This window comes from Theobroma cacao, chromosome 5 (assembly GCF_000208745.1).
Source record: "Theobroma cacao cultivar B97-61/B2 chromosome 5, Criollo_cocoa_genome_V2, whole genome shotgun sequence".
Classification (NCBI taxonomy): Eukaryota; Viridiplantae; Streptophyta; class Magnoliopsida; order Malvales; family Malvaceae; genus Theobroma; species Theobroma cacao.
In genome coordinates this window covers 591,594-605,702 of record NC_030854.1, presented here as the reverse complement: position 1 = coordinate 605,702, position 14,109 = coordinate 591,594, and the positions used below count along the sequence as shown (strand labels likewise).

General features: G+C 33.6%; 1 protein-coding gene across 1 annotated transcript; it reads right to left on the bottom strand.

Moving 5' to 3' along the window:
• Positions 244 to 7,668, bottom strand: LOC18597517 (AMP deaminase). The gene is made up of 20 exons (XM_007026594.2): positions 7,143 to 7,668; positions 6,344 to 6,525; positions 6,048 to 6,234; positions 5,424 to 5,602; positions 5,282 to 5,333; positions 5,054 to 5,181; positions 4,781 to 4,960; positions 4,304 to 4,371; positions 4,060 to 4,202; positions 3,518 to 3,579; positions 3,100 to 3,213; positions 2,775 to 2,915; positions 2,505 to 2,657; positions 2,161 to 2,214; positions 1,974 to 2,084; positions 1,716 to 1,889; positions 1,547 to 1,627; positions 1,088 to 1,186; positions 814 to 935; positions 244 to 718 (listed from the first exon to the last, which is right to left on the bottom strand). Exons 1-19 carry the CDS (start codon positions 7,492 to 7,494, stop codon positions 867 to 869), a joined length of 2,529 nt encoding a protein of 842 aa, XP_007026656.2. The 5' UTR covers positions 7,495 to 7,668; the 3' UTR covers positions 244 to 718; positions 814 to 866.

Below are 14,109 nucleotides of genomic sequence, written 5' to 3'. Positions count from 1 at the left end.
AAAAATCTAAACAGGTTCAAATTTGTGGGTTCCATCCACCCTGGTGGATGCTTAGAAATATTTGGGGAAAATGATGCAAGCAAAACTCTAGTAACCTTTAAAATGTCAAGGCCACAAAGACCTTGTTGGGGTAATTTACCTTTTCACTTGGAAGGAAGAAACACAAAAACAAGAAAGGGTTATGGCAAGCATGTTTTGCTCGTAATTAATGCACTATCAATGTACAGACATTCACTCGAAAAATGAGATGAAAGAAAAGTAAATTTATTCATGACGTGTGAAGTGTTCCATGAGATGTCCGCACCCCTTGAAATAAATTTGGGTCAAAATTTTGTTGATGCAAGAGAGCATTCTTCCCATCTTGCGATGAGTATAATAGCATACACCGTAGTAAACTGTAACAGAGTATTATATAGCCTTACACTGGACATCATTATTTTGGTTATTTTGTCTCAGTTGAATGTTTCATGTTTGTAATTTGCTACCCCGTGTTCTAGGCTTGTATTTGATTTGGTTATTAATACACCCTGCTCTGAGAACTGGGATACTGCACAACTCTCTGACGATTCCATCACGTACAACAGGGTTGAACACAGGCTCTAGACCTTTGTTAAATTCAATGATCCATCTTGTTGCTTGTCCCTACCATTTCTCTGTTCTCGTCGAAGTCGTCATCCCTTTTATCCAGGGTGTAGGTAGAAGGCAGGTTCTTTGCCTCCTGGTACAAATAAGAGAGATGCCAGCTAATCCACATTATCAATTAAATTAGTTAAGAAACTACTCAAACATGATCAAAAGGTATCAGCTGGCTACCTCCTAAAATAAGTGTGATGTTCAAGAATGGACCCTGTGCAGTATGATGCACGTTACTTGTCCACTTCTTGAGAGATAATGGCCTTGCCCAGATAAACCTGCTGCATCTCCTCTTTCCAGATCTGCAGAAGAATTAACATGTCGAATGCTTTAATTACTCACTGGGCAGAGACCAGAAAGGAGGAAAGTAGGAAACAGGAAACAAAAGGAAGATCGAAGAAGGATAACAAAGGAAAATAATCCATGCATATACAAATTAAAGTCAGGGCCCTACAGTGTCACGAAATTCCAGCCGGATATGAGGTACATTTGTCCTGTGTATATCATTTCCATCAGGTCCTCTCTTGTAGTACTCCTTTCCGATCCAGTGAGACTGAAACAAATACCACTGATTTCAATACATCAATCATTTCAAAGAGGTGTCCACCAAAGTGGAAGGGACAGCTCACTAATCTAACCAATAATAGTAGATTGAGCCAATTTCCCTATAAAAACTCAATCCTTGTAAAGCTATTGAGTTTGTGACCAAAAAAAAAAATTCACTTCCACACCCGCAACATTTCATGAATACATCAAGCACCAAATTAGATCAGCGCCCGTTGGAACAGAACATGTACATTCTTTGTGTACAAAGTCATTCCTTCCCCACTATTCCAAGAGAGAGGGGCAACACCAGATTACTCCCCTCCCCAACCATCAGCATCACATGTCAAAACAGAAAAAGAGCACTTGCCTTCAGAGCATGTGAAAAACCTGACTGGTAGACTGAATTACGGGCAATCTCACATAGATCACATGAACTCAGCTTCCACACCTGCAAGTCAAGCACTTTAATTTATTTGAACCTTAAGGTAAAAGTATAAATTTTACATTCTTGCCTAGAGAGAGGGGGAGAGAATTACAGAAGCAGCTATGCTATACTCTTCCACCAAAGGCTCCTTTGTTAGGTGTATTTGAAGTGGATCATCCGTAGAAAGGGAAACATTCAGACCCCGCAGGAAAAACATTGGAAAAGGGTTCCGATGATAGTCCAAAAACAATGAATTGTTGCTCAAAGGAGACATAGCCAGGCCAATCTAATAACCAATGTGCCATGACAACAATTAGAAATTCCAAGCTTATTGATTAACTAAATATTTTTAAGTGTCTTTTGTTCTTACCTGTGCCAAATAATAAAGATACTGTAGCACAGGAGATTTCCTTAAATTGATTCCATGAGCAATATTATGAGCTGTTAGAAATGTTGCCGCCAGGTGGTCAATGTCACCAGCCTGAAAATATTATATATATGAGGGACATAAAAAAATTAAAACATTCATGAAGGTAGCATATAACTTTGATCAGTACCTCCCCAGAATGTGGCCTGAATTTTATGGTTGTCATGCCTTTGGACTCACGAAGCTGGAAAAGTCATGCCACAAAGTAAGCATTTATATACCAAAAACAAAGTGGTTGCATCTAGTCCTAATTGCACTCAGTAGTCATCAATAGTGTTTAAGAAGAAAATTTAACATTAACAATAATTGGGGGAAAGGCCAATTTATGTCTAGAAAGAAGCTATAAAGCCAATGCTAAGGAAAAAGTAACTAGCTCAGAAATAGAAAAATGAACAAAGAGAGGTCTTCAAATAACCATCCAGAAACAATATTTTCTAGTAAAGATAAAATCGTATCCAATTATAGAATGCATACCTTGTTTAAGGTGTAGAGGTTAGCATAGCAGTAATATACATAGTAGGAGTATGCAGGATTAAATACATTAGTCCATTGATCCGGTGTAGGCATGTGTTTTGTGGGGCGTCTTTCAGGCTTACTTTCATCATCCACCAAATCCAACCCTACAACCTGAATGGCCCACAAGATGCAGATGTCATGGTAAACAACACAAACCGAGGTGCATGTGTCCAAACAAAAACATTGCAATACACAAATAAGAAGAGTTACAAATAAAAGATAGCAAACCTGCTTCAAGAAAACATGTAAATGAGGATGTGAATCAGGATCCACAGTAACCTCAAATAAAGGAATAAAGATGTTGTCAAGAATGTTCTGAAATGACGTAACAATTCCCATCTCCTTGTAAATATTGTAAAGTCGAGGGATCTGAAGCAAAATAGAGAAAAACATCATATATTCAGGACTAAGAAATATTGTCTGGCCAACATTCAACAATTTTCTTCTGTGGAGTTCTAATCCACATAAATGGACCCTTATTTATAGGTTCACAAGATGCATCACAAAAGAAGCTAATGACTAAGTACTGAGATTTCAAAGAGATTATTTGCACCTGAATTAACCAAACAACATTCTCACTGTACAAGTCATTATTAACGATCCAACTAGCCAGTTGGTCCCACTCACTTTGCTTCCTGCCATATATTGATATTCTGTATTCAGCCATCTGCAGCAATCAAATTGAACATCAAAACAAGATAAAATCCAGAGAACCGGTTTGGTGTATTTAAAAAGAGTGAGCATCCTGATACTTACTATGAAAAGAAAATATTAACATTTTCTAATATGGTTTGGTGATTACATATAGCTCCACAAAGAATGAATTAAAACATGTCGAGTAAATTTATTCGAGAATCTTCCTCCATATAAATGGTTCTACTAAAGTGCTCCTAAGTTCTGTCTCTAAGTCTGAAAAGCCAAAACAGAATTTCTTCTGCAGGATAAAATGTATTTGTGCACAGAAAAAGTACCTGATATTTGCTTGCAGCAAGATCAGAAAACACTTGCTTTGTCAGCTCACCAAGGAATCGACCTGCACAGATAGAACAGTCTCGGTGTAATTTCATAATAACAATCACCACAAAAAAAAAACAAAAAGATGCTTTCAGAGTAATAAATCAATCAAACACAAGACACAGAATCATGTTTATAGTAAAAGAATTGGAGCACACCTCATAACATATAATTCATATATAATGATGGCCAGCTATGAAGAAGAGTTACTGATAGTTCATTCATAATAAAATTGGAAGGACTGTAGGATACTAGCATTCAGCACCATATCTAAATCTTAGTACATACTTCAAACAAACACATCTCATAACAAATTAATAGAAATAAATTGCTTATTTTCAAGTTGATTTTAGCATAATACTCCCGTGTCCTTATGATCAAGGAAATATTAAGGATATACCTCTCATAACAAATTAATAGAAATAAATTGCTTATTTTCAAGTTGATTTTAGCATAATACTCCCGTGTCCTTATGATCAAGGAAATATTAAGGATATACCTTGGATAAGATTGTCTTGCTTGAGGAAAATCTCCCTGAGTCTACTTTGACCACAGGGATTATACTTAAGATTGAATTTATCAAAGCGATGAAAGGTACTCTTGTCTGCATGAACATCAAGAAGGTCCACATTTAGATCATACCTGCTCAAACAAAAGCAAGAATGAATTATAATCTAAACATTAGTCACATAATCTCCCTCCCTTTTTAAGCAGAAAATAGGTAAAAAAGAAAAAGTTATTACCCAGTTAAATCCAAGCTCTCAAAAACTTCTTTCAGGGTCAAATATGTCCCATCTCGAAATATTACAACCTGAACAAAGAAAGAATACAGTAAACACAAAACTTTTGGGCCAAAATGTTTCTTCACATGCATCATTTTCACACACTTTTCACAATAATGAATGAGGCTATTCCTACATCAAACATGAAGTTATAATTGGTCAAACCAAACAAATGAGCTTGTTTGCAAATTCCATATTAGAGAGAGAATATCAAAAAGCATTACAATTTTCAAGGAAAGAGGGCACAACACACACATTTACATAGCACCTAAGGCCTCCTTGCAGTGAAGAATGGCCAAATCATAGAGCATAAATGCATCAACTTGGAAAGAACTTCATTTTACAAGGAGAAAATGCATACTATAGCAATTTTAGTTGTCATTAGTATAACTAAATGGGAAAAACACACCAGAGGACATCCAGAAGAATAAAAGTTACCTCATCTGGCTCCTTCCTCAACTTTGACTTTATAAACCTTAAAAGATGTTTCTGGTTCATGCAAGCTGAGTGATGAACGTGAGTATCAACTTTCCTCACATTATAAAAGTCCCGATGTGGTGCACTTTTCTGAGCTAGAAATTCTCTATCCGCATTGAGCATCAAATGAAGATTGAATTTCTGAATGATATCAAAATGAAAAAGTATTTTAATGATCAAAACTAAAAAATTACAAAATTAGCATGCACTTCACAAACAAGGAGAAGTATTTACCTGTTCTAGAAGATTTAGCCGGTGATGACATAGAGTTCTAATATTCCCTGCCGCTATAACACGAAGTATGTGATGCAAGTCAGTGAAAAAGGTTGTCGCATCAGCTACAGGAAAGAGCTCCTCTTTTGCTGAAATAAAACAGAAAAAAAAAAAGAAAATGCTTAAGCAAGAGATTAGTTCAGATCATCACAAGTAAGAAATTTTAGTATCAGGTCTCTTAAAGCTTACAGTCTTTATTTGCATAGACATGAATTACTCCATCCTGCATCTCAAAATAATGCTGCAAAAAAGATAGGCATGCCTCAGCAAGAATGAATGCAAATACAAGTAACTTGTGGCACAGAATCTAGGTTTGCAAGTATAAACTTACATCAGATTTTTCCTCAGGAGCATAAAAAAATGGCTCTGGATTAGGTTTTGGTGTACTGGGGTCTGATATAACTTCTTTCTCCCAAGGAGCAACTGGTTCCTTGAATACATATCTTTTCCGCATTTCAAGGCATTCTTGCAGAACCACATAGGCCTCAACTTCATCTGCTGATGGTACCTCTGAGTAGAAAATAAAAATAAATTAAGAAACTAGATTTGCAAACTGTACTTACAAAATCTAATATCATACCCTTAAACTAAAACAAACAAGGAAATACATACATTATTTTAGGTCAATTTTGAAGCATTCAAAAGTGACCTTTTTAATAGTTTATATCTTCTTAAAGAAAGATTAGCATGTTTTAATAAATCATACAGGAGTAAATTTTTAGGTCTACTTTGAATGTTTACCCCAATTTTTTTTTTCTTTTTTAACTTTCCCTCCTTTTCTATTACATAAATAAATTGCTAAACATTCAACATGTTGAGAATTTTATATGCGCACATGATCTAAGCATTAGGACACAAGAAAGAGTGAGAGTGGTGTATGAAGTAAGAACAAAAATTATAATGCAGAACTATTAAACACAAACTTAAGTTAGCATACAATAGACAGAACCAATACCAGTAGGGGCAATTCTAAGTCGTGCAAAAGTTTCTTGCTCTGGCTCTTTCCTTAGGATATCAGCTGCAATAGGATCAGGCTGAACGCCATGGAGGTCACCGGATACACTATGGGATCGAATCATGCTTGAAGCAGCTATTTGGATTGCCTCTCCATTGGCATTAATGTGGTCAGGCAAATTTGGGCCCTACATATGTGAGATTTAGGTATAACTCAATAGTTTGTTTAAATTTTCAAGAAACTATAAAGCAAAGCAGAAGCAAGCTCTGTAAGAGAAGGGAGTAAAGTTGACTCACGGCTTTTCCATTAGTATGCAGATAAGTAGTGTCTATCTTAGAATTGTCAGTCATATTATCTTCATCATCTGATCCTTCTATGCTCTCAAAGGCACTTGCACTAGCAACAGGGGACTTGGGAGAAGTAGGTCGGATAAGACTTGAAGATCTCTTAGCTGAAGTTGCATGGGCACCAGACTTCCCTGAAGCCAAAATAACTACTGTATCAGAAAACATATTGATAACAATATATAAAAACATAAAAGAAGACACAGAATACTAAGTGGGGGAAAAAAAGACAAATCTTATTCTTTCCAAGCCCTGAAACTGGAACTTTCTCATGAGTGAAAGTTGTGTTATATATCGCAAAGAGAAGCAGCCAACAATCTTAAAAGACAAAAAGAAGCCCTCAATTTCTTTTATTTCGATTTTACAAGTGTTTAATGATCTTCGCATATCTTGATTACTTAAATATTTCAGATTCCCGCAGAGCAGCAAAATTTAAAGTCAGATTCTCTAGAAGATATGGCTGATCCTCCCCTGAAGTACTTCCAAACAAAGAGTACTGAACTCTTGCCCTAAGGTATCAAATTTTTGTTTCCATCGCTAAAGGTAATAAAAAGCAGCACTCTTTGTAGAATTAATCTGGTAATAAGTTCCATCCTCTTGTCATAAAACAAGAAACGAGAGAATTATACAAAGAAAACAAGTTTCCAAGCTGCTAATTCTGAAATGTGCAAAACTTCATTTCACAAAGTATCAAGCTGCTTATATCATTGAATAACACATCAAACCTCCTGACTTCAAATCCCAAGTTTACCTTGAGGCAGCGTATGGAGCCTCGGCAACCCGGGGGGAATCCCGTCAACATGGATAGCACCGTTGCGTTTCTCTTCTCCATCAATCCCGCCGGATATCACCGTAACATCCGGCAGAGAAGCCGAGCCACGGCGGTAGTATCCGTTCCCCTTCCGGCGCGAGTGGTGTCCGCGCCGTTTCTTGGAGTGCTGCGGCGACTCTCCGTCCGAAACCTCCTCCCTCTCTCTCTCAACCGTCTTGGCGAACTCCAGCAGCTGACTCAGCGTTTTCCTGTGCATATAATACGCCGACACAGCCACCAGCGACGCTCCGACCAGAGCCGCCATCGCAATATGGACAGTGTACGTGTCCATCTAGCACTCTCCACAAAATTTTCTCCTCACTGTCCTTCCCACTCTCAAACAAAAGAAAAACAGAGAGCAGAGAGAATTGTAAATCCAAAAAACCTACTAAAACTCAACAGTCTTCGGCAAAGGAAGAAAACACAGAGAGAGAAGCTCTGTTTTATTCGGGACAGAGCCCAGCCTGCTGTCAGAATTTATAGGGTAAAAAATTTTATTGAGTGGCGGTTTGCTTGACCTTTTTGCAAGTCTAATTATTTTTTAAAGTCAAATAAACATTATGAAAAGTTTTTTTAAAAAATAATTTTTTTTAAATAAAATAAAAAAAATTTAAAAAGGTTTTAGAGAAAATTGTTTTTTTTTTTAAAACACATCTCATTTTAAGGTGAATTTTTTATTTTGTTTCAAAACTTTCTTCATTTATTAAAAATAATTTCAACATTATTTATTTTTATTTTTATATAATTTAATATTAATTATAAATTTCTTATTATATAAAAATATTTTTATATTTTTAAAATTTTATTTTAAATAAATAAAAAATAAAGTTAATTTTTTTATTATCAACAAAAAAATTTATAATTAATAGAAGATTATTTATTAAATATCTTCTATGATAATCTTAATTAAAATTAAAATTTATATAAATTATTTTATCAAATAATTTATCTATAAAAAAAAGTTTATAAATGTAAATTTAACAAATAGATTTAGTTTAATTTTAAAAATTATTATTTTTCATAAGAGCTTAATAATAACTTTTAAGTTAAAAAAAAAATCAAACCAAACAAACTCTTATTTATTTATTTTTTACTTTTCTCTCACCCTACTTTTTGTAGTGGAAAAAAAATTAAATGTGATTCAATGCTTTTAACCCTTTAATCTTTTTATTAAACATGTTTAATTCGTTTAATTATTAAATTATTAATAATTTAAATTTATAAAATAAAAATCGATAAATGATAATCAAGATTCAAAGATGTGATAATTATTTAAAATGCATGAATTATGTTTTTCATGGATGAAAACTTTATGTGAATTAAATATTCAAAAAATCGAAAAAGCTTGTGATTTTATTAAAACTTTAACTAAATTTTAGTTAATTTTTTAATAAGCAAGTTGAATTCTTTTAAATTGATATTGGATGTTAATTAATATTTTAATCTAATTCATTATTTGATCCTTGATTTACTACAAAGTCAAATGGATTTTTATGAGTTTTAAAGGTAAAAAAATAATAAAAAATGGGTTTTCCTCTTTTATAATATTTTTCTAAAAATTATTTTTAAATAATAATTGTTTAAAACACGAAAAAAGGAAAAAAATTATCAATTATTAATCATAAATACATACAATTAATTCTAATTTATCTTTATTTTATTGTTATCAATGTTGACACTAAAATTTTAATTTGTATGTATTTTATATTAAGATTTTCAATGCTTTTTAAAATAAAAAATAAAAAAAATAATTTCATAAAAAATAAAAAAATCATTTTAAAATATCTAAAAAATAAATAAAGGAGAGGGATAATAATATTAGTAAAGCTCTTACCCCAAGGCCAAAAAAAAATAATATTAAAGAGGGGTGGGGGAGGGGGGAACCTTGTCCGGTTAGAGGAAGTGGGGCCGGGCTCGAGCCCAAGGTGGGGTGGGAGGATTCGTGTAAAAGCCGGTGTGGATCGTGGGTCGCTCTCGTTATCCAAAACGAGGTGTATTTCCAGTATATGCCGAGCAGCTGCAACACACCCAAAGTAAATAAATAATAAATAAATAAATAAAAGAAGATATTGCTTCGGACCAACATTTACCATATTAAGCAAAAGAATATTAAATACTGTTTGATTTTCCATTATCATTTTAGGCCAATTTGAGCCACCCAAATGGGCATATAGTTAGTAGTATGTGGGCAAATTGCGTGGGATCCCCGCTACCTAATCTATGTCTTCCACTTTATTAACCTCTTTTAACCTTATGATTTCTCACATTTTTACATGTTAGAAATGTGGTTTAATTAATCCTAACTTGTTTCAAGTTTCGATATTTGTTCTGGTTCGATGTAAAGGCACAGTGCCAACTAAATAAAGATTACCAATTGAGCAAACCCAATAAACCTGAGAGCCAAGATTTACTTCTAATTTTCTTAGCAATTCAATTTGTATGTAGATATAATTAAAACCGACATCTTAAAATTGGATAATTCGGGTCTTGATTTTTTTTAGCTTTATGGTGAATTTCAGATTACCAGATTCAATTAAAATTTTACTCCACCCCTTTTTCTTGCTACCTCCATTGACCCTGTTTCAGAGAAAATTCAAGAAAAAATTGTGAAAAATGACATTCATAAAAATATGACTTAAAAAATGACTGTCTCTATAATTTTAACTGTTTTTAACTAGTTTTTTTTGTATGACTTGATAATAATACTCTTTAAATAATTTCAGACAAATTAAAATGGTTTCAGTTTTCTCTCTCCCGCCATCCAGATAAAAATTTTAAAATTAAATTTCGATTTCTCTCTCTACTCAAATATGTCTATTTCGCTATCCACTGCGCAGATATGATATCAAACTCTTTCTTATTTTGTTTTATTTTTTTAGATGGTAGATCTTGGAGTTCTTAAAAGCGATAAACAGCGATTTTGCTCTTTGCAAGTAGCGATTTGGCTCAGAAAAAAAGAACAGCTAAAGCATGTTTGATAGGTTTTATGGTGGTTCACGGTTTTGTTGTGTTTAGGATTGGGATGATTGTTAAGTATGTTTGCTAGGGATTTTGATTTTTTTTATGAGATTTTGAGTTGAAATTGTTAAATAGCTTAGTAGTTTAGGGAATTTAACAAAAATTTATTCATTCATTGGCCTGCCCAGCTCACCAGGTCAGTGAATAACAGTAGCTTGATTGGAAGGACTCCCTCTAGGGAAAGAAACAACAAAATTCAGTGTTACTCAAATGCATCAATTCACCACTGTTGTAACGTGATATCATGCACATTTTTTCAACATATTGTCGAGTGATATTACACCATTGTGATCTTACATTCAAGTTTAATCTCTTTGTTTTTTTCAATCAACATATCAATCAAACTTTTTGTCTCTTATAAGTTTATCCATATCGAAAATTCTTTTATTCGTGAAGTTTTTTCATTAATTATCAATTGATTTTAATCTCTCATTAATTTTAAATTTTAGGATAAAAACAAACTCAAATTTTCAAGTAATATAGTTCAAAATCTAACTATTTCATCTCAATTCGTAACTTCTTTGACTGTGTAGGTCTCCAATTGACCATGAAATCGACCAGCCAAAACCCAAGTTAGACCAGATGAACCCATTAACTTGGCTTGAGCCATGAGATAAGGTTAACTATTATAAATAGGATTTGATGATGATTGACTCTCGTGGCTAAGATAGCAAAGTTCAAATTGTAATCTTTAACATGAAGACAAAACACCAGAAAGGATGCCCGATTTCAAGGAGATAAGCTGCATAGCCACATAGGGATGCTGGCAGAAGAGATCAGAACATGCGTGGATAGTTGATACTGTGCTTTGTAGTGAAGAACGTGGATCTTTTTCTTTATATATTCTACTTACCTATCTCGATGCAACACTAGGGTAGGTTGAAATTTTGTAAGCATTAACACTTTAACACTACCAGTTTATCGAATTCGTGCACGGAAAAGTGAAGAGAATCTCCCATGCTTGGATTAGAAGTCGATGCCAAAGATAAAAAAATATGAGCTAAAAGTGCTCTTCCTAAAGAATTTCGTCTTTAGAGTCCTTTATGGTCTGTCCTTATTCAATGTTGCCGTTGAATTTTGTCATTATATTTTTATTTAACCAAACAAAGAATTTCACCCTTAGAGTTCTTTAGGGTCTGTCCTTTTTTAGCTTTACTATTGAGTTTTGTCATCATACTTTTATGCAACCAAATAAGCGTGTGTCGTTTTCACCACCGTAGTTGCTTTAGTGGAATATGTCGCTGTTGAATTTTGTCATTATACTTTTATTCAACCGGATAAACATGTGTCGTGTTCACCGCTGTAGTTGCTCCAGTGCAATATGCAACATGGAACTTGCGTAGGGTATATTACAGATTGATTTGAACCGTAAGCCAGCAACCAGGTAGAATATGCTTGCGTTCTGCCCTTTATCAGTTGCTTTCCATGTTTGACAAAAGGAAAATATCAGTTGGATTTGAAGCGTATAAACCCCATGTTTTCCCCTAGAAGGTTTACATGGAAAAGTTAAGGAGTGCGAATACAAGATGATGATGACATGAGTTGAACCTGGAATAGAATTATTGAAACCGACACGTTTCCGATAAAATACAAATTTGTCAAATTTCAAAATTTTCTATATAATGTGGACAAAAGGTCAAATATAATTTATCAACTTTTACTGTAATTGATGGTGTCTTACTTGATTAGATGGTTTTGTCAAAAGAATTTTTTCTAAGTCTATTGGTACTGAATACTCTAACTATTGATTCTGGCAATGCTATTTTTTGAACTATTAATCATGTTGTTGTTCATCAAAAGATGAAACATATATTGGAGATCGTCTCTTTCTGCAATTTTTGTTTGCAGACAGCCCTCTTGGTGTATTTGTTTCTTTTCACCAAGGCTTGATAGACAGTTTTTCTAATTGATTTACAATTTCTATATCCCCTCTGGTTGTATTGGAATAAAGATGTAAAAGTGAGCAAGAGGTTTCCTGTCTCCTATCCCTATGCTTGAAGCCAAATGGCAACAACCCCCGCCATGATGGTGCTTTTGGCTCTTATACATAATTAAATAAACTGAACAAACACCAGCTAGTTTTCGTAAGCCTGTGAAGTTGTGATTGACCAGGAAAAGAAAATACAATACATGTGTGCATTCCATTTGGACTTTGCAACAATAATGATTCTGGTGAGTGGTGACCCATCATTGTAGCTTAGAAATGGACATGGTCCATGTGAGCCAAAGGAGTCCATGCCACAATGTCCCAGAACAATCTCTATCTCTCTCTGATCTCTGCATGTATAGAATACGTGTATGTTGTCATACATATAATATGTATGTTTATACGTATATATATTTGATGTATACATATCAACACATAGATTTGACAGAACAATAATGATTCATGTACGTGAGGTCGCCACCAACCATTATGTCACGTGAAAAATTTGTTTTAATATCGAATTATTTCGATTGATAGATCTTGTGTCGAAGAATATATATATAAGTAGGGACATTTATCTAAAACATGCAAGCAGACAACTTATGAGATATATACTAATATACTTAATTTCGTTACATAATTTAATCACAATCATTCTGACGTAAACGAATTTATAAATAAACAAGAACGTAAAGATATGGACTTAAGTATAATCAAAACATTTTTCTCCTATTCCTGAAAATGATTAGCTAGCACAAAGAGATGCTCCTTCGTTACAGCTGGATTGACTGAAATGGATCATACAGCCGGGGACCATTTGCAGAAACAAACGAAACAAGGATTTGGAACAATGACGTTTGTTGCAAATAAGTTACCCTTGCAACTACTATATGTTGATTTTACAGCAATGAGGGGGTGATGTGGTATTCCACTTTCCATGTCAGGTTGGAGTTTTTACAGATATACTTTGCTGTTTGCCTCCTTTGTTTTTACTCGGAAAGGATTAGCAGAAGTCGACAACAAACCTTAATTTTGTTATTGTTTTAGGTAGATTTATAGTAATTGATGCTGATACACCTTCTTGTGACACTGGTTATCCATTCTTATTCCATTAGGGTGCATGACAGATATTGCAAGAAAGTTATGGTTTTGAGGCAATTGGAAGCTTAGAGGAAATCTTTGAGATTTCTCAGGTTCATATTTCCCATGTCTTAACATGTAATTTCTGTATAATTGTATGTTTAAAGCCTGCACAAAACATGTGCAGGCTGAATAAAAAAAATATTTAATAAACTTTGATCAGCATACCAGGATATTTTTCATGGTACAACTATTTAGGGTGCTAAATCTGATCTTGGGTTGTCAAATATATAATCATGTTAAAATCATGTTAATCATCTAAAAAGAAGGATGTCTTCAAAGGAAAACGTGTGTATTAAAATACGATTGGATATATATCAAATGCTTGCTTCCCTTGAGATAATCTGGAAATTGAAAACAAGAGAGTAATTATTTGAAAAACTCCTCTTTCTTAGGCTGAAATTAGTTGATTGATGATGATTTTTTTTAATTTAATTTCTCCTTTGGCCTGCATTTGTGAAACCAAATCAAATTGATTAATATCACATTATTTAACATGATATATTATGTTAATTTTATAATCAAGATATTTCATTGACTAGGGATAGTATCCTGGGAGAAATTAAATTATTAAGAAACCTATAAGAGAATGGACTCGAGAAGAAATTAAGTTATTGAGAAACTTAAATGAGAATGGACTCGTACATAATTGGCCACCCATTTAAATAAATATTTATAAAGTGAAAGAGGTCAAGTTAAAATTAATGCAATTAATATTGACTACAATTCTACCTCCTAAATCCAACTGTTATTAGTATATTTTTTAAGGGGATAATAAAATAAATTTAAAGCTATATATCTATCCAGAAAGGAGTTAGAGTT